At 39.5% G+C, this 21,678-nt stretch overlaps 1 protein-coding gene across 4 annotated transcripts in view; it reads left to right on the top strand.

The window, feature by feature from the left end:
• Nucleotides 1–21,678, top strand: part of DGKH (diacylglycerol kinase eta) — a 166,862-nt gene that overhangs the window by 92,957 nt on the left and 52,227 nt on the right. For 2 of the 4 annotated variants that reach the window (XM_033051622.1, XM_033051621.1), the window contains exons 5-9: nucleotides 12,567–12,671; nucleotides 13,011–13,143; nucleotides 19,039–19,145; nucleotides 20,236–20,361; nucleotides 21,473–21,575. In XM_033051622.1, coding sequence (XP_032907513.1) covers nucleotides 12,567–12,671; nucleotides 13,011–13,143; nucleotides 19,039–19,145; nucleotides 20,236–20,361; nucleotides 21,473–21,575 — 574 coding nt within the window. Of the gene's footprint in view, nucleotides 1–12,566; nucleotides 12,672–13,010; nucleotides 13,144–19,038; nucleotides 19,146–20,235; nucleotides 20,362–21,472; nucleotides 21,576–21,678 lie in introns of those variants that run through there. The other 2 variants (XM_033051623.1, XM_033051624.1) reach the window with 2 other exon arrangements.

Below are 21,678 nucleotides of genomic sequence, written 5' to 3'. Positions count from 1 at the left end.
TACAAAAACTTCAGGGAATGTGAGAACTTCTTAACCTCCCCCAAGCCACATCAGGAAGAAATAAGAATAACCTTTTCCCAAGGAGTTTGAAACCTTTAATCTTTGGGTTTGGGCACTCCATTCTGTCATTTCAAATATTAGAGACAAAGAGATATATTCCTAAAACTGGGAATAATTATCCTAAAACTCATTTTTTTTCCATTTAAATAAGCTAACATCAGTTCAGTTTTATTACTGACTCTTGATTTGCCCAAAGTTCAGGCTCTTGAGCTTTATTTAAGTGCAGAAGGCTTGTGGATTCTATTGGAGGCATTTCTCTGCCGTTGTCCTGCATATCCATGAAGTTTTCTGCAGTTCCATCTCAGTGGACATCAGGAGGTGGTTTCTTTAATGATAGGCCTCAAGCCTCTTTCAGATGCTCTTCTACCTCAGTCTGGTTTGGTTTTTTGCAAAGGGCTGTTCACCTGAAGGTTACAAAGACCTTCTCTGGTCTTTCTGCTGCTTTTCTTTCACTGTCTTTCTTATTTCTTTAGTTTGGTGAAATCATCTTGCTACTCCTGTGTTGACTCCTAATATCATGGGGTCAGCATCTACCCTCAAAGTTCCAGACCTGAGGTGGATTCCCTTGTTTTTAGACTGGATTGATTAATCTTTCTGGTTTGCTCTGTGACAATACTCTGGAGCACAGCTATCTGCAATTTTTTTCTTTGTAGATACCTATTTTGAGTAAATGTCTATATATAGCCTGTGTTGATGCTTCCTTGAAGGGAGATACTTTTGCTTGACTTCTCCCTTTAATAAACCACAGGGACATGAAAGGAATGGGTTTGTGTTTGGAAATGTTTCTGGTTTTTGTCCTTTAGATCTGCAATAATCTCCTGGATTTGAGTATGTTTTGAAATTTCCTGTATATTCCAGTTGCGTGTTGATAGTGTTTACAGTATATACTGATGATGCTGGGAGGTCAGACACATTGCAGAAGTCTGCTTTGAGTACTGCCCTCTGGTGAGCTACAGTAGTTTCACGAATACAAGCCGCACGGATTATAAGCCGCACTTCCGGTGCCTCGACAATGTTGCTGTCTTTGTCAATAGATAAGCCGCACCCCGAATATTAGCCGCACTTTCGTTCGTCGCGAGAATCCGTGCGCAGCTTTCACAAATTGGCCAATTAGTAACAGGATCGCGGCATAGCGGGGTTTACTGGCTCGTGGCGGGGCCAGGAAGGCTCGGCCCGCTCATGGTTGCCGACGGGGCCGGGTAGCCCAGCTCAGCGCCATGGCTCGGCGGGGCTGGCCGGGTGGTGCTGCCGCCGCCGCCGGGCTCGCTGGCCCCCCTCTCCCGTCAGCACCGCCCCACTGCCGCGTTCCCTAGCCCTGCCGGTGGGCTGCCGCCGCCGCCGCCAGGCTCGCCGGCCGCCCCCTCCCGTCTGCACCGCCGCCGCGTTTCCTCGCCCTGGCCGGCACTGCAGGCCCCCGCACCGCCGGGCTCCCCCATGCTGCTGGCCCCGATTCTGCTGGGCTTCCCCCGCTGCCAGGCAGCCCCACCCGCCGGCCTTCCTGCTTCTGCCATGCTCCCTTGCACTGCTAGCCCCAGTTCTCCCAGGCTCCCCCGCCCTACTGACCCGGCTCTGCCGCCCCCCTGTCCTGCCCTGCTGGCTCAGGCTCTGCCGCCCGCCCCCCACACTGCTGGCCCCGCCTCTGCCAGGCTTTCCCACCTCTGCCGGGGCCGGCCGGGCTCCAGCTTGGCTTGGGGCTGCCACGGGCTCTCACTTCCGTGTTGGCAGCTTTTAGAATTTTGTTAATGTATTAGCCGCCCCGGAATATTAGCCGCACTTCCGGGTTTCCACCAAAATTTTGGTCAAATTGGTGCGGCTTGTATTCGTGAAATTACTGTAAATCCCAGTCTCGGAGGCATTGCATTTTAAATTTTGCCCTTGGGATTATGAGAACATTCAGTGCATGGCACTGTTTAAAGATGGGGTAATGCATATCCAGACTGCAGACTGACAGGTCCTGCAGTGACATATCCAAAGGTGCTGGAGCCTCTTCTTGTCTCCAGGAGGTAGAACATGGCTGGAAATGGCTCAAGTTCCTCTGCTGCCTTCACCAGCATGACTCAGCTTTGTGCGAGTAGCTAAGTCTTGGAATGGGTTTAGTTTTTCGCTGGTTGTGAACTCTCTGCTGTATTCATACAGATGGTGATTAGCCTCTAAGTGATGAAAGCTTTTTGATGCTTCCAGCCTGAGCAACACCCAAACCACAGAAAGAGAGAAGTGCTTTGGATTCAATTTTGTTCAATTTTCTACTCAGAGTTGGGATTTTTTTTCTATATTCAGGCAGTTTAGATGTAAGACAAAAACTGAAATAGCAAATTAATATGCTTAGGAAAAGAAAAATTAGACAAAAGCAATTAGTGTGCACTTGTGATGCATTTATGGTTTTTTTCTTCCATTTGCCACCTGCTCATTTCCCCTCCCCTCCCCTCCCATCCTCTGACAGTGACAAAAAAATGTATTGAAGCTGAGAGCTCTTTGGGTGGGACTTCCGAGATTTTAAACTCCTTATCTCTGACTTGATGCACTGTCCCTTTCCTGAGAGCGTCTGGAGATGTTGAAGCTATAAGTTTCATTATGAAAAAGCAATAAAGCATTTCAGCTGGGATGCTAAAAATCCATAGATAAGATGCTTGAGATTGATCTGTTACAAGGAAGCCGAACACTTTTCAGAGAGAAAAAGAGGATACTTAAAAATGTGACCATTCTGGTCTATATTGTACATTTTGATTTTTCCATTTGCCTGGAGCTTGTTTTCCACACATTTCATGCTTGGCAGAAATTTTTCAAAAATAACTTGCAGAAAATTGCCCTTTTTCATTGGTGAAGCATTTGGGATGTGTGGAAAATAAGCACTGAGGATTGCCAGATTTTATTCTTCCTTCACTTTTACACTTAAACTGTTCTCTGACGTTTCTTTCTCTTCATGCTTTAAAAGTGGTTAAAATACTTGAATAAACCTCAGAAAGTATCCCTCACTACAGTTCCTGTTTACCAAATAATTTTATAAATAAAGTCACTGGTGTAAACTTTGAGAAAATTTCCTGTTTCTAGAGAACAAGGATCCCTGGCTTCAGGCAGCTGAACAATGTTTAAACAGGAATCTGTTATTACAGACAGAAAAAAAAATAGTCCTTTGCTGGTTTATTTTATACAAATTTGCACTTAGTGCCATTAAATATATAACTGCATGTTTTCCTTAAAGCAGAGAACGCATCCCATCTAATAGATGTGTAGTGAGCTGGTGAAACCAGAACTAAGGGCACAGCAGTGCGAAGTTAATGTGCTTAACAAATCTTTATGTATCTTTAAAGAAACATGTGGGCTTTGAGCTATATACAGCAGTTCCCAGTCTACATTTACAAGAATGGTTTACTTGTTTTGCTGCATTTAAAGACTGATTTAAAATAAATTTCTAATTCTTTGGTTCAAATCCATGGAACTTTCCTACCCTGCTTCTTGTAACTGTTATTTTATAAAAGTTATACTTCTGTAGGAATGATTTTTTTGCTGTTTGAGCAGTTGGTTGATGTTGAATACATGAGGTCGATTTAGGGAACTGGATTTCTGACAAAGCGATCTTTGTTGGATACTTTTGCAGTTCAAGGCTGGACATGTAACTGGATGACTTGGTTAACCTGGATTCTGTTTTCACAGAACCATGGAGTGATTTGAGGGTTGGAAGTGGCCTCTGAATGTCATCTGGTCCACCCCCTTTGCTGGAGCAGAGCCACCTGGTCCAGGCTGCCCAAGACCATGTCTAGGTGACTTTTTAGTATCTCCAAGGGTGGAGACTTCACAAGTGCCTTGAGCAAACCATTGCCAGTGCTTAGTCACCCTCACTGTAAAATGTTGTTTCCTCATTCACAGAGAGCCTCTCATGTTTCACTTTGTGCCCATTACCTCCTAACTTTTCACTGGGCACCACTGGAAAGAGCCTAGCTCTGTCTTCTTTGCATCTTCTTTTCAAGTACAGTAATTTCATGACTATAAGGCACACCGGATTATAAGGTGCACCTCTGGGAGTCGGCAAATTTCCGAACTTTGTCCGTATATAAGACGCACTGGAGTATAAGGCGCACTTTTTTTTTGCAGCAAGGATGTGCGTGCAACAAAGTAACCAATTAGGAACAATCATGCCAGCCGTGGTGTCTTGGGTTACAGTACAGGATGTGATCGAAGTATCTGTTCTATCACTATCTGTTGTGACCAGGTGGGGCAGTGATCTTTAGCTCTGTGGGAGATACTCTGCTAATGGGCCATCTATTGAAAACAGTAGGACATTGTTCTTTGCACGCCCCATCCTTCCTCCAGGGAGTTATCTTCTGCTAATGGCCCATTGAGTCTCACTATGTGACTGATAAAATTACTGCATCCCATTGAAAGTTGCTCCAGCCGGGGGGAGACCCCAGCCTTTCCTACCTAGATAAAAACTGAAATTCTGGGACACCAAGTCACCCTCTTTTCCCTGGACTCCAGAGGAAAACCGGACTTTTTTTCCATATCATCGCTGGACCTTTGGAGGGAGGCTGCACCCTTCTACAGGACTACTGCTCAACTGAACCCCATCTGTCACTGCAGGAGGACTGTAGCCACCATTTAATGGGACCGCTACCAACACCCTGCCTGATGGGTGTCACCCTGACGGGGTGTCAGGCTGTGCTCTGACTTTGTGTCTTAGTTTGGAGGACAGGTGTCTGCTAAGAAAGGCAGGAGCTTCTCTTTGAAATGGAGAATGTAAACCCCCTCCCTCCAAATTATTGTAATTTTGAAATCAAGGGGCTTTCAGGCAAAGATACGGGAATTAGGAATAATAGTTCTTTACTAGGGAAATTAAAATAGAAATACAGTACTACAAAGAAACAAATTCCAAACCCTGACAAAGTCAGAGTACAACCTGACACCCCGTCAGGCAGGGTGTCGGTAGCAGTTTGATTAAATGGTGGGTGCAGTCTTCTTGCAGTGACAGATGTGGTTTAGTTGAAACAGTGGTCTTGTAGAAGGTGCAGTTTCCTTCCACAGGTCTAGTAGTGATGTGGAGAAATCTCATTTTTTTTCTGGAGTCCAGTGGAGAAAGGGCTACTCGGTGTCCTAGAATTTCAGTTTTTATCTAAGTAAGAAAGGCTTGGCTCTCCTCCATGACTGGAGCAACTCCCAATGAGATAAAGTAATTTCATCAGTCACACAGTGAGACTCAATGGACCATTAGCAGAAAAAAACTCCCTGGAGGAAGGATAGGGGGTGTAAAGGTAAAAAACAATGCCCTACTGTTTTCAATGGATGGCCCATTAGCAGAGTATCTCCCACAGAGATAAAGATCACTGCCCCACCTAGTCACAACAAATGGTGATAGAACAGATACTTCGATCACATCCTGTATTGTAACCCAAGACAATTTGTCATTGTTTGGGGTTTGTTTTTTTGTAGTACTGTGTTTCTATCTTAATTTTCCTAGTAAAGAACTGTTATTTCTAGTTCCCATATCTTTGCCTGAGAGCCCCTTAATTTTAAAATTATAATAATTTGGAGAAGGGGGTTTACATTTTCCATTTTCAAAGAGAGGCTCCTGCCTTTCTTAGCAGACACCTGCCCTCCAAACCAGGACACGTACCAAGCCTTGCTGAGCCCTGCAGGCTCCACGCGAGCCGCGCGGCCCCACCCCTCCATCCCCCTCCACCGAGCCCCGTGGCCCCACGCAGTTCGGCTCGCAGCTCGCACTTCCAGGTCGGCAAATTTCTGAACTTTGTCCATATATAAGGCGCTGCAGAGTATGAGGCCCACTTTGAGTTCGGACCAAAATTTTAGTTAGAAGGGTGCGCCTTGTAGTCGTGAAGTGACTGTAATTACATATGTAAGATGCCCCTGAACCTTCTCCAGGCTAAACAGTTGTAGGTCCCTCAGGGTCTCCTCACATACCACATACTCCAGTCCCTTCACTGGAATGTCTGCACTATGTCCATGTATCTCTTGTACTGAGCACCTGAGAACTGGGCACAGCACTCCAGGTGAGGCCTCACCAGGGATGAGTAGAAGGGTTCACTCCCTGGACCTGCAGCTTAGGATACCACTGGCCTATTTGGCTACTAGGGCATGTAGCTGGTGTATGCTCCATTTGTTGTGCAACAATACCCCAGGTCCTTTTCTGCCAAGTTGCATTCCACCTGGGTTCCCCCCAGGGTACACTGATGCCTGATTCTGTCCCATGTGCAGGACTTAGGACTTCTTGTTGAAATCAATGAGTTACTGCTGGCTCATTTCTCTAGCCTGTTGAGGACCCTCTGGATGGCTGTGTGACCCTGGGGTGTACCAGACACTCCTTTGCAGTTTTCTGTCATCAGTAAACCTGCAGAGCATATGCTCTATCACATCATCCAGATCATTAATGAAGATATAAAACAGGCCTAGGCACAGTATTGTCCCGTGAAGAACACTGCTAATTACTGGCCTCCAGCCATGCCCTATGCTGCTGATCACCACCCTTCAGGCCTGACCATGCAACCAGTTTTCAACACACCTTACAGTCTGCTCATCCAGTCTATACTTCATCAGCTACTCTAGGAGGAGCCTAACTGAAGGCAAGGTGAACGATACCCACTTCGGTCTCCTCGTCTACCAGGCCAGTTGTTTCATCACAGGCTGATCAAACAGGACTTCCCCTTGGTGAATGAATCCATGCTGACTGTTCCCAACTGCTTTCTTGTCCATGTGCCTGATTGTACCCTGGGAGATGCTCCTTTGTTTTTGCTCAGTGTGGTGTAAGAGAAACCACCTAAATTACCCATTCTACTGCAGAATGAAGTCCCTATACCTTTTTCACTGATGTAACCATTTTTGTCCTGTCTTTTAGCTAAACTCACTTGTTCTGGTGTACTGGTGCAGGAGATGCTGTGTGGGGCTAACCCTTTTCTTTTTCCTCCTAGGAGTTTTTGCTGTGGGAACCAAACCCACACATTACATCAGTTTGTGAGCTTGGGAACAGTGAAATAGGAGAAGGGCAGGAGAAAGAGGGAAGCAATTTTAGTGGAGAAGACAGAGCTAATTGTTCTGATTATAAATTCGGTATTGTACTCAGGCAAACATAATAACCATTTATCACCCGCCTTGCTTTTAACTCCTCCCCTGTCTTTGTAATTTATACTTTTGCCTGGCTTGACTCATCGTGAAAAATAACTGACAATTCACCATAAAGCACCAACTAACTACACCTTTGACGGTGTCATAACTTATTTAGTATTCAGAAACCAAGAAATTCTGAATATTCTTGAAAGATGTCCAACTGTTAGTGCTGGGATTTTTGCAGACAAGTTCTGGGATGAACTTGTTCATGACCCCAGCAGTTTACTTCCACCATTGATGGAGGTGCATTCGCCTGCCTTACTCACACAGACCCACCTGCATGAGGCCAGGGGAATGGAGGGGCAGACAAAAAGCAAGGGACGGTAGAGCATGTTATCCTAGTATTTGCCTGTACTGACTCACCAACATCCATAGTCACAGAGAAGTTAGGAAGCATTTAATATTACACTCCTGTCCCAGGCATTGAATATGGTCCCCAGGAAGAGAATTGGAGTGGTCTCTCTGTATCATCCTCTCTTCATTATTTCCAGAGAGATATTTTAAAGGTATCTGTCCAGAGAACAGGAAAACCATTTCCCCACCCCTTTCAGATTCTAAGTGGTATTTCTACATTAGTAATTTAATTCAAGATCAGCCATACAAAGTGCTATTAGTGTAATGCTTGATAATAGTTGTGAGTGGCAGAAGGTGCCTTAATGCAAATATCATGTTGCAGGAAGCAGAGTGCTTTACAATATCTGCTTTGTTGCTACTTAGGTATAGAGCACTGTTCTCTTGATTAGAAAACACATGTCTGCATTTTGAATTAGCAAAAGAAACCAGAAATGGAGCCATCAAACTTTGGGAACTGTATTTTCGTATGTATTTCCGATAGGAAAAAATGGATTAAAAAATATGCAAAAGGCTTTAATTGAACACTCTGTGATTTTATTTTATAGGTAGTAAGTCTAAACTCACTGGGCTGAAGTCTGTTATTGGTTACGTTATTCCTATTGAAACAAGAAAGGACTTTCAAATTTACTCTGAATTTGATGACAATTTTATTTCCTTTCAAGATGCTAAGATTGTTCCTAGTAAATGTTGTCTGAAAGAAAGGTTGCAGTAGTGGCCCCAAACTTGACTATAGAAATGTCATCCAAGTAATTTCAAGATGTATATGTACATATCTATATGAGTATGTGTATAATTTTAGAAGCCAAATTATCATAGTGTTTGTGTGAAAATCCCAATTTAATGCAAGAGCTATGTAGTAGCAAAGTGAACAGTGATCTCTTGTCCTCTCCCTCATTCCCCACTCAAAAAAATCCCTCTACTTTTCTGAACAGAACAGGAACATTATTGCAGTTTTACTTCCCATTCAGACATTCTTTATTTCCTGGGATTTTTTTAGGGTTGTGTTGGTTGTCTTCAACTTTTAAGACTATATATGCTCACTCTCTCCCAATGCCTACTGCTCTAAAAGTATATTTTATTCCAACTACTTCTATTTTATTACTTTCCAATATACTGCAGTATCTGCTCTGGCTAAATCTCTTTTCCAAAATCAGCAATGACTTCTTGGCTACTTGACAATGGTGAAAATTTTCAAAGGACTGTAATCTTACATATTTTGTAAACCTTTTGACTGTCTCCTTCTTGTGTGATTTGTCTCCTGCTTTGTCAGCATGTGAGCTGTTGGCACCTGAGTTCCTTCAAGATGTAAGAGTTTCTCATTCTTATGTTATCTCAGTGGTCTTCCAGTGGCTCCTGTAACACTTATTTTGCGTTGTATTATAGGGCTTCTTTGTTTCTTTTTCTTTTCTTTTCTTTTCTTTTCTTTTCTTTTCTTTTCTTTTCTTTTCTTTTCTTTTCTTTTCTTTTCTTTTCTTTTCTTTTCTTTTCTTTTCTTTTCTTTTCTTTTCTTTTCTTTTCTTTTCTTTTCTTTTCTTTTCTTTTCTTTTCTTTTCTTTTCCTTTCTTTTCCTTTCTTTTCTTTTCTTTTCTTTTCTTTTCTTTTCTTTTCTTTTCTTTTCTTTTCTTTTCTTTTCTTTTCTTTTCTTTTCTTTTCTTTCTTTTTTCTTTCTTTCTTTCTTTCTTTCTTTCTTTCTTTCTTTCTTTCTTTCTTTCTTTCTTTTGTTCAGCATATTCAGACTGATATACAAATAGCAATATTTGGAGCAGCAAAGATCAAAAAGGTAATATGTAATTGAAAAAAAGATGCTGACTTGGGTCAGTAGAAGAGAATATACAGGACTCTGTATATGAATACATACAATGAGATAAGATTACTAGTTAAATTAGAATTTACATGACAGGAAAATTATTTTGAGGTCAATTGCATCCATTTAATTTTGATTATGTCTGTATACAGGTTCAACTGTCTTTAGTGAATGAACTTCAAACATTCCACTTAGTTAATCATAGCATTGTGTAAGCATTCAGAAGAAAGCATACCATCTGTAAAAATGCAAATAAGGAGGTTTAGGAGGTCAATCTCAATTTAGGATAAACAAGAAGAAACGCTATACTGAGTTAGTTAAAGCTCATAAAACCATGTTGAATCAAAGTATAAGAATAGTAGTAGCAGAAACTAAAGAATGAAGTAGAAACAGCAGAGCATATACAGTGATTCTTACCATTGAGTCACTTCCCAACATTGACTCCTTGTTGAATTTTTGAGGACCTGATAAGTTGAAGTTTTCAGATATTGTCTTTTCTAGTATATGATGTATTTATTTGTGATGAATTTTTCTAATGCCTTTTTGGGCATTTTTACTTTTCATCTCCTCAGCATCCTTTGGGAATACTTTTCAAGTCTAAAGAATGCTTTGCATTTAGGGAAAAACACTTCTTGCTGTTTGCTAACAGTTTCCTTGGTTCCCGGAGTTCTTATGTTACATGAATTATCTAAAACTTAATAAGGGGACATACTCTCCATGGTTTTGTAGACTGAAATAGATGAGAAGCTAAATGGGCTTCTTAGTTCCAGTTTGATTTGATTCGATTTGAAAAATTCCAAACACTGTTGATACTTCTTGCATATAATGCATTTTGTCTTTTTTCATGTTGCCAGGTACCTTCTTGAAGTTTACTGTTTCAAATATTTAAATCAAAGTGAATATGTAGTTTAATGGTATTTACAAATATGTATGTCTTCCAACTCCCCACTTCCTTTTTGTAGCACTAATAATAATTGATCCTATATTCATGTGATTGACAGTATCCTATTGAGTTGTTAGACTGTTGCAATGCTGTGTAGTTTATTAAAATTTTTGTGCTCTGATTTTAATAAGAAGCTGGAATATATGAATTTCTGGTATGTTTACATGCATTAGTTAGCAGTGTTTGATGATGAGATTTGATTGCCAATAAATGAGTGTGCAGTACATTTTGAGATGAAGTTTGGTGTCCTACCTCAGTTATTTATAACTACTATTCTGGTCCTTTGTCATACTTACCCTTCCCCTTGGAAAACTTTGGATATCAAAGGGTGTCTTCATTGGCACTAGGTAACTAGATGTGAACAACTGAACCAGGGCCTTAATTTCAGGGGGGAGGGTGGAAGGATGTACAGTGGATTTCTGTGACTAGTAGTACTGAAGCCAGGAGTAATATATATAAATATTACTTGAAAAGATCAAGATTAGTCAGGAGTTTTCAGCAATAAGTGCAGCTGTTGTTGTTAAATGGCATTTCACAATGTCTAGTTACTGGTTAGAATCAGTAATAACTGTGGCAGAAGGATGGATGTAATGTGCCAAGTCTTGGGTGGATTTATCATTATTTAATCTGTATTATAATCTCATGCTATATAATAGGAAATAATCTGTGGCTTGTATTTGCCCAAATAAGATTTCTGTGTCCACTGAAACCTGGAAATTTCAGCAGAATGCTGATTATTGTTGGAGCCAGGGTTATATTATGATTTAATGACTTTTCTTGGCTTCAATGGATGACCTGGCTCAGAAAAACATTTTGAAGTAATAAAGTGTCTGTTTGGCTCTAAACTAATGAGAGAAGCATTGCTCTTTGCATAAACTCTTCTTTAGGAAAAACCTTGGAGAGCTACTATTAAACCTTATTAAATAGCTTAAGCAAGATTGAAGGAAACAGAAAATAACGGAACTATTCCCTTCCATGTGAAGTGAGTGCATAAAAAAAAAAAAAGGCAAGCCCAAAGGGTTTTTACCTCCCCTCCATGTGACTTGCAGCTTGCTGCACTTCAGTTACGTCGCCTCTGAGATATGTTAAAGTGCAGCTCAGTTTAATGAAGGAGTGGATAGGGCAAATCAAGGCTAGAGACAATTTACAGCAGGGATTGGGTAAGTAACTGCAGCTGTAGATAAGTGTTTACTAATATTGTACAAATATTGTAATGTCTAGCTTGTAGCATTTAAAAGAATACTCGGAATTACCATTTTTGGTGGTCCTTTCTCTGTTTTATTTAAGTAATTTGCAAGTGTTGATGGTACTTACTATACCATAGATTAATGCATAATACTGTTAAAGGATTTAATTTTATTTTTCGGACTTTCTACAACAGAACTAATAACTTTTCTTATTTTTTGTACTTATTTTAAATTCTTTGCTGTGTAAGTAACTGCTTTGTCTATTTTAATGCAGTGCTCAAAATAATTTCAGTGGGAGATAGCTGATAGTTTCTGCTGCCTTCCTGTTATTTTGATTATTTTTCTGCTGTTTAGGGAGAGGGGAGAGCAGCTTGTAGTCTGAACCTCCTTGGTACAGTATTTTCAGATTTCTAGAATCCAACTCCAGATTACTGAAAAATTCCCAGCATAAACTTTTTCCAGGAATTCATTCAATTGTCCTAGTAGGATATGATTTCAACTGTTTGCGTGCTTTCTGTGCCTTTTTATAAAGATTGGTATGTGTTCTTATACTGAGTTGATATAGTTGGATATAAAAAGTACTATTCTAAATTTTTCTGTGTATGAATTTGTGTAAATATATTATCAATACATAAGATAGTGAAATATGATTACAGCTTTAGTTTAAGACTTACTGGCTTTTGATTTTGATATGTTTTTGTCTCTAGCAATTGGAATGGACCTTGCAGTTGCTATGATGCTGTTATGAAATAGGATTGCAGTCTTAGTCAATTAGTAATTTCCAGAATGGTTGTTTTAGCATTTCAGTGTCTGCCATTTGAGCATTTAAATCTCAGTGCATAGACTAAGAGCTGAGAAAGGGTAATGATCGATATAGATTCCAGAGACCTGTAACAAATCTTGATTTGAATCTTGGGAACTGTACAAGGAAAAGCAAACTCTGTTGTTGTTGGTAGTGCGTTAATGAAAATATTTTTAAGTGTTTAGTATCTTGCCTTGTAGGGCGTGTCATTGTTTTGCATCATCTTACAGGGACGAGTATGTTAAATATCATAGTCTATCGTGATTTTTATTATCTGGATTGATCAGGATATGTTATCTTTTTCAGATAATCACTCCATTTAGAAGGCTAATATTGTGTGCTGAGAACAGAAAAGAAATGGAGGACTGGATAAGCTCTCTGAAGTCAGTTCAGTCCAGAGAGCACTATGAGGTAAGCTGACATCCCTCTTGGTACAACCTGTTCTAGCTGAACACACCAAGCTACAGGACACAGAACTGAGTATTCAACTGAGTATTCACCCTCCTTAGTATGAAAAGTGTGTCTAATGTCAGAGTGAAGCTTCACATAAAGAACTTCACTAGCAAAATGAGAGCTTCTTTTCACACTTTGGTATAGAATTTTGGAGGGAGAGCGAGCTAAATACCCTTTGGAAAATCCTTTTTGGTGAGCATTTCACTGTCATCCCCTGTAATATGGAACCATGCGTAATGTCAGTCACCGTAGCTGTGTTCTGTACTTGCAAATTTGTCTTAACTTCTCCTTTACTAGACCGCACAGTTTAATGTGGAACATTTCTCAGGGATGCATAACTGGTACGCCTGCTCCCACGCCCGACCCACCTTCTGTAACGTGTGCAGAGAGAGCCTCTCTGGAGTCACTTCTCACGGCCTGTCTTGTGAAGGTAAAATAATGCTTGCTTCCCCTTGGTTATCAGACCATGTGTGTAGACAGATGGCTGCAAGTTCAGTGTGAGTAATGACCCTGAAAGTAATGGGTAACAAAAGAGCCTGAAGGGAGAAAACTGTGCCTGAGAGTGACCCTTTTCTGGGCAGAGGGACTGCTAATGATCTGCCTCACCTTCCTGTTGCTCCAGGTGCCTTTTTCAATAGAATACTTCTTTCTGTTGCAGCAATCAGTTTGGAGTGTACAGGATGGAGGATTTGCAAGAAAAGATAGGATTTATTTGATTTGCATGTCAAAAATGTGGAACAAATTAGTCTTAATGGTTTGCAGAATCAGCATTTCTCAGAAAAAAAATGATGATGGTATTTTCTGCCCCAAATTTAAAAACATTCTTAGCATTGAACAAAGTGTTATGACCCTTCCCCTCCAATTCTTGTTTGTTCTGTTGCTGCTGCCTGATCCTGCAGTACACAGTGATTTACTTCTTTAGAAGTTCTCTTATGCTGTGAGGGGTAGAGATGTAAGATTACTGTGTTTGATGGTTGAACAGGGGAAATCCAGCACAAAGAAAAAGAAAGTGTGGCTAAGACTTCATCATATAGCTAGAAATTATATTTAATGAACAAATAATTATAATATGCCTGAAACATTTATTTATTTGTTTGTTTGTTTGTTTATTTATTTTTTCCCCTGCAAGTTCTGTGGAAAAGTGGTAACAAGTCTGCTTGTATTAGGAGCCAGCAGAAAACAAAGCATCTGTGTGACCATATGAGATTTTAATTACTGAAATAGCTGACTGCCCAGAAAAGAGTTACAGTTTCACCATTCATAATTTGATTTCTTTGGATGTATGTAACCCAACTGCAAATGCATTTCTGCTATTGATGTTATTATAATACTTGAGGATAATAATATGTATTAAGGAAATCTTACAAAAGAAACATTAACCCACTGTCCTGAATTGTCCATGCTTTTAATATAGCTAATGGTGCAGTTGCCAAGGAACAGGAAAAACCCGTTTCATAGAAATTAGAAGTAGCATGGTTACTTGCAGCTTCTCTGGTGTATATTTTCCCCGGTGTATAAGTCCTTTGGACAGTTTAAAGGCAATTAAGGTATTCTCAGTGTCTGATATTGGCAGATGGAAGTATCATGTGCTTAACTAAAATGCAGTTGTATTGCCTCTGGGCACAAATACAGTTATATTTGCCCAGGCAAAGGAAAGGAAGAACTTTCATAAAGAATTTATCAATTCCTGAGTTAATATTACAGCTATTTTAAAAGGCTGTTTAGCAAGAATGACTACTATAAGATTATTAGTGTTAATGTCTGTAGGTCACCATTTTATGTTTTTCAGTGTCTAATTTTGCATCTAAGTATGTTTTTAATATACAGGGTGTTGGTATTAACTTTACATCAGGGAAGTTCCCATAATTTCCAGATTTGGAGTTTGTCACTTTTCTGTATAACTTATGACAAACTAATGCTACATTTATCCACATTTCTGATGACAGTTTTTGCAAATAGCTTGTGAAAGTGACTTGGATTTCCTTCCATTGTTCCCCAGTTTCATAACCGTGTATGACCTGAAATGTTTTATATGTAGATATTGTGATATTCTTTTGTCTATTAATAAGTTTACCTCCTCTTACTTCTTAGCTTGTATTTTATATCTATTTTCTTCTTCCTTTTAAAATAAAATAAGATCTTTAGTTATTTATTTAATCTAAATAATTTGAAATTTTACTCTTATTGCAATACTTTATACTTTCTCTGCAATTATGCATACATGTTAGAACCCATCATTCTTAATTTCTTCATCTAAAAACTGCATTTTTGTTTGATACTTGCTTCTGCTAGGTGCACTTCTAATGAATTTAATAATATTATTTTTTTCTTTAGCTTAGCTGTATTAGCAGTCTATATGGCTTGAGAGGACAGTCTGGGAAGTTTGGTGTCTTAAAATTCTGCAGACTTGTTCTGTGCTGCTTTTCCCCATTACATAATTTTAAAAACTTGTTTAAATATTCATGTCTGGTTTCTGAAACCACCAACACTGCTTTATACTGGGAATCCATTTATATCTATACTAAATTCAAATATTTGTGTGGTCATTGATCCCAGGCTACTCTATTATGCCTTGTATTGAAAAGCATGAGAGACTCTTTCAAGAGATAATTGAGCTCATCCTCCTGTTAATGGTTTGGTTGTTGGCACACCAAGTTGTCTTGAAAGTCACTAAGAGTCTTTGGGGTCTGATTCTTAATTCTTAACGATAGGTAAAAATAAACCCCACTGCTGATATTTTACAGCTTTTGATAGTTTAGTTGTCCTGTATTATTTTATTCTCTTAAAATTGCCATTTTCCAGCATTCCTGCACAACTTTTTTTTTGAAGCCTGACCACAAATCAAGCTGCATTTCTTTTGGAGATGATGGGTGCCTTTTTTTCTTCAGGGCACCTTTCATCCATCCCAGCAGCCTTTGGGAAAGGTTGGCCAAATTAATTGCAGGCCACCCTGAAGGTACTCTAAGTCTTGTGGAAACCAGTGTAGAAAAAGATGGTAGGTTAATGCCTTTGCTAAGTAAAAGACTAGTGTGAATTTGCACCTTTTTAGAAGTCAAAGAATTTATATGTATATCAATCTGAACATAGGAGTTACAACAAACCAGGCTTCATTCTTTCTACTGCTCGAGAAAAAATTGACTTCTAAAAAAAATTAATCAGACTGTCCTTTGAAATGCATGCTGTTCTTCCCACAGTTTCTTTCTTTTGTGTCTTCTCAAAGAGAAACGCTTTCAGAACTCTGTAACCTCAGTTACCCCATATCAATACTGCATTTCTATCTATGTCACTGCTAGTGGAACTATGATTATTCTCAGAAATTTATTTTTTTCATGTAGCATTTTGTTTATCATGACAGAATCGTGATTATTGAATATCAAGTACAGCTAATAAGTGGGAGAAACCTCCCTTTTAAACAGCATTCTCCTGTGATGAATTGCACAATTGTAAGAACACTTTAGGATGACGAGGTCAATCAGTAAGAAAATACTGGGATTAAATTACCTCTGCAAATGCACTTTGTGCACTTTGTCTCTTTCCATTATGATTGTGGGGTTTTGCCCACAAAACCCTGTTGTTCTTACCCATTGCCCAGGGAATTGTATGGGCATTACTTGCATAGTCATTGTCTCTGATACTTCTGCCACATTTTCTGCACAGTCTGGAGAGTGAATAGTGAATGAAGCAGCAAGAAAAAGAAGGGGTGCTTGTTGTTAAAGAATGAAGGAGTAGTGGAAAACTGTTCTGTGACTTTGTATCACATGTACCCTTCTGTGATGCTGGGGAAATTGTTTAAATAAGATTTTTGATAAAATTAGTAGTTCTGCATTGTTTATAACCTGCAACCTGTGTAACAGGTATGCTGTTTTCTATAACTGCAAAAATCAGTTGAAGCTGTTCCGAAGTCCCTGATGCTTTGAAGATACACATTGATTGTCTTAATTGTAGTAGTAGCAGTATTGGGCATAACAACAACAACAATAATAATTTTAAAAGGTTAGGAAGAAATTAATACTGATAAAAACAGTATCACATTAGCTTTCAATCAGTAAGGCAAATACCTGTTGAAAATATTATGAAGCAGAGTGTGGCGCAACCCCATACTTACTGAGAGCTATCCATTGCATGCAGTGACTGAGGGTCCTGTTCTCTAAAAATGTACGGTCATACAACCAACAACTGCACACCTGCATTCAGAAACTATATTGCAATGTTAAGTTTCCTGAGTAATTTTTCTCAGATTTTAGCTTTCATTGGTAAAGTAATGGCAGTTGATGTCTAGCAATATGTCTGCATGTTTTCCAGAATATTTCAGATATTGGACTGGTTAATGAATGAGATTCAGTGTAATCTGAGACAAAAGAAGTTTTCTACTTGTGTGGCAAAGCAAGTGCTTATCATTTATGAGTAGGGAGCTGAATTCAGTGGCATATCTTCTCAGAAACATTCAAATGCTGAGAACTGCTCATGGTCCATCACTTGAAAATACAACCTTTATTTCTGTGCTTCTGTGAGACCTGGCTTCATTAGATGCTTGGAACCAGCTTAGGTTGGCAAACACACAGTGTGATGCTGAGCTGTTTAGAAAAAGCAAGTCTACCCTGTTTGTTGACAGTTATGGGATATTTGCCTTAGAGTCTGTTTTGGTTTACTTCAACAGGTCTCTAACCTTCTTAGGTTGGGGGTCATTGACTTGTTTGAGTGAATCCATAAGAGTACCATGGAGATGATCAGAGGGCTGGAGTACCTCTCCAGTGAGGAAAGGCTGAGAGAATTGGGATCGTTCAGCCTGGAAAAAAGAAGGCTTTGGGGTGATGTAATTGCAGCCCACCAGTACCTGGAGGGAGACTGCAAGAAATATGGAGAGAGACTTTTTACAATGACATGTACAATGACAGGACAAGGAGAAATGGCTTCAAACTCAGAGTAGGTTGAGTTTAGAGAGTAGGAAAAAATTCTTTACTATGATGACGGTGAGACACTGGTTGCCCAGACAAGTTGTGAGCACTTCATCTCCAGAAGTGTTCAAGACCAGGCTGGATGGAGCTTGAGCAATCTGGTCTAGTAAAAGATGTCCCAGTCTGCTGCAGGCGAGGCTGGAACTAAATGATCTTTAAATGTCTCTTTCAACACAAATAATTCTATGATTACATGAATGCTGCTTTTTGAAATGACTGGGAGAGTTACTGTAAAAGCAAAGAAACTTCTTTGTTTTCTTTCCGTCTCTTTCTTTCTAGAAAGTAAGAAAGTGAGAGCTGGCGCTTGCTTTCACACATCTCCCAGAACAGTGAGGATTGCTCTCAAACTCAGATGTTGCTTACATAGTCTCAATTCACTTTTTAAATTGATCTGGCAATGGATCAGTGGAATTAAAATGGGAAATTTATTATTCACAAGACATTTTGTACCGTGGCTTAATGTTTTTAAATGGTAGATAAGCGATGGGCCAAAGCCTTGATAATTTCCTGTCAAATATTTGTTTGAAAAGAGACTACTACTTCTGATCTGCTGGCTAGTTCTCATAAACCTTTAATGGTCTTTGCCAAAATAATTTATATAATGCACTCTAAATAGAATTACATCATGCACTTCCAGTAGAAGAAATACCCACAGTTTGGGTGCGTCAGTCTGGTTGGTCGAAGATAGTATCATTAGCTAGGCATATTAATTGAGCTGAAAAAAATTCAAATAGTTATTAGGTTGTCAGAATGTCTGCCTAACTACACACTTGTGCTGGGTATTCCAATTACCAGACTTTTAATAAAGAATGCAGTAAAAAATAAGGTTCTTCCTGATTTGATATAGACTCTTGGGAAATTTTGTAATCCCCTGTATCCTTAATAAAAATATCACCACATAAACTCTTCACTTTCTCATGTTCTGAGAAAAATAGACCCAGTATGCTGCCCCAAAGGCATCTTTTGAGCAAAGAATCAGAGCTCCTGAATCAAAATACTTTTGTATAACACTCTCCCATGACTTACTGCAGATTTAAGTCAGGTATCTGAGTCATATTACTGGAGGAATGGAAAAGGCGAACCCATAGTTAAAGCTATATTGTACCTTGCACCTGAAAAATGGGAACTGATGTGGATTTCAGGGCACACTTAGCATGAGCTATAGGTAAGCAGCTAAGCAGTTAAACCCAGTTTAGAGAATTAAAGCTGGAGTGATTATGAACTGAATTTTCTTTTAGTTGTTTTGTGTCATGTGTGCAACACTAAGTGACATGTACTTGGCTATTTTACGGGATATCTGTTTTTAAGGTTTTAAAAGATATGTATCATTGGAATACAGAAAGTAACACATGCTTATTTGTGTCTTGCAGTGTGTAAGTTTAAAGCACATAAACGATGTGCTGTCCGAGCAACAAATAACTGCAAATGGACTACATTAGCCTCAATTGGAAAAGACATCATTGAAGATGAAGATGGTGTAAGTACTGTTCATATTTACAGTATTTTCCAAATCTGTTTCTTCTTTGGGGGGGGTGGAGAGGGGGGAAAGCTCAGAAATATTGCTATGTGACCCATTGAAGTTAATGGTAGGTGGCTATTTTCCTGAACACTGTTTAAAGATTATCATTTAGATATTTAGGTATTTAGAACAAAAGTTGTATTTGTATCTCACAAGGCAAGTCTAGCAACTGTGGGAACTAGATTACAGATGTATTACAACATTTTAAGGGCCACATGTGGAGAAACTGCAGCTGGAGAATTGCTCCCAGAAGTTCCTACTGCTTTTAAGCAAAGGTGGTATTTTGCACTGTTACTGTGCTATTTTGGCAATCTACTTTTTGTCCTCTTTACCTGGAGCAGTTCCCCAGGAGGCCCGTTTGGAATTCACTGAATTGGGAGGCTATGAAAGCAGGAATTTTAAAATTAGCAGGAGAAACAGCAACAGCTTTTGAGAGGTTGATTGTGATAAATGGACTATTTTTACAAACATAGCTGTGTATGAACCACTGGTGTGAAGCTTCTTCCTAGAAGGCTGATACTGAGTTGAACACCTTAGTGTCTTGAGTTGCCCATGGTATTAATGGGACAAAGAGTGCACTGAGTAAAGCTTTGCACTCTATTTGGGACTGCTTTATAGAGCTGTGACTTACCAGACATGGTGAGTGGGTAAGTGAAGTGACAGAGGAATTCTGCTGTCCTACCTATTCTTATGAATTTTAGGTATTTTTAATTGGTTTGTATCATGTAATCAACATAACCAAGTGGGAATTTGTTTGTATGACAGAGTCTCTGGACTTAACTGCCCCATTGTGTTATGGTTGGTTGCTACCACGAGTGAGACATGTCTCCCTTCTTCAGGTGTCATGTTTTCTGCCTAGCATGTGGAACACCAGAGTAATCCATTCATTCTGAGCATGAGTGCCCCTTATCCTGGCTGACCAGCATAACTGCTACTTTGATGAAAGGGTACAGCTGCGAGAAATAGTTTAAATCCACCTATATTTGAGAGACAAAAGCCTTTAATTTATCTTTCTGGGTATTTAACCCTAATGACTCCTTCTCCACAGATAGCTATGCCTCACCAGTGGTTAGAGGGAAACCTGCCTGTCAGTGCCAAATGCGCAGTCTGTGACAAGACTTGTGGCAGTGTTCTACGCCTGCAGGATTGGAAGTGCCTTTGGTGTAAAGCTATGGTAAGTGCCCTGAACCACAGCCAAGTATCTCATGGTTTGACAGCTTTATTGCTTGCCATTCTTTTTGTTTCGTCATTTCAAAACCTGCTTTTGGATTAGGTAGGAGCAGGCAGCTTCTGCAAACTCATATCTCTCTAGCATACAGAATTTCTTATGACTGTCCTACTTGCACAGTTAATTTTTAATATACCCACAGATGCAGCTTTTCTTTAATAGGTGTTGTCATCCAATGTGTTTTCTTAGCTTTCTTTTAGCTGTTAAATGGATGTTCAGGTGCCTGCTCCTTTTGCCTAATAATCATGTTACTTGTATTTGTTATTGTAGCTATTGCTCTATTAATATTTTAATAATATGTTATATTAATATTTATTAGTATTAATGTAGTAACATGTTTATTACTGCATAATATTGACTTTCTCTTCTTCAGGGCAATCTGTGGGTTGCTGATTGAAATTCTCTAACTCACTACTGCTGTTTCCCCAATATATGGTTTTCTCTTAAATTTATAAACTTGTCTAAAAACATGGGTTTCTTATGCAAGTCAAGAGTTACTGTGTGAGCATTAGGAAATTATTGACATCTCCAGAGTGACTTGAAATTTAGGTGAAATGCAGCCACCTCTGCATGTATCTCTCTTTCCGTTATCTGTGGAAAAGACCTTTACTATATGGAGTTTATGGGACCCAACTTTGGGAGATGGGTCTGACTTGGTAGGTATGCTGGCTTTAATGCAGATATGTCTTCCAGAATAGCCCCAGTGGACCAGGCAAGTACAGAGCTATTATTTTGCCTGCTGCCACCAGCACAGATGCTGGGAGCTTGCTTCTTCCTTTCTTGTGGACAGGGGCAAGTGATTCCCTTGGAAGGATGATTCTTATTTGCTATAGCGGTAACTGAAGTTCTCCAAAATAATGTTTTGTTGAATTAGTTACAAGGCTCTGTGGTTGAACTTTTGGAGTTTTTTTTCCTAGTCTCATTCCTTTTCCCTCTACACCTAAATGTTGTATCCTAAATGTTATAGTCCATTTTTGTTACATAGATAGCATAGTATCAGTTGTATTTTCACCTCAAAATTCCGCTGAAGGAAAATAATTTTTTGTTTCTTTTGTAGGTTCACACGGCCTGTAAAGATCTGTACCCTCGTAAATGTCCACTTGGCCAATGTAAGGTATCGATCATCCCTCCAACAGCACTAAACAGTATAGACTCCGATGGTACGTAGTCCTGTAGTGTGTTCAGTGCTACCTCTGGACTTACAGTGCCTGTTGAGATCCATGCAAATAAACAAGGCTAAAATCCTTCTGCTGAGCAGGTGAA

The sequence above is a fragment of the Catharus ustulatus genome, chromosome 2 (assembly GCF_009819885.2).
Source record: "Catharus ustulatus isolate bCatUst1 chromosome 2, bCatUst1.pri.v2, whole genome shotgun sequence".
Classification (NCBI taxonomy): domain Eukaryota; kingdom Metazoa; phylum Chordata; class Aves; order Passeriformes; family Turdidae; genus Catharus; species Catharus ustulatus.
Note: the sequence above shows the minus strand (reverse complement) of the source record. Positions and strands in the feature narration are given on the sequence as shown.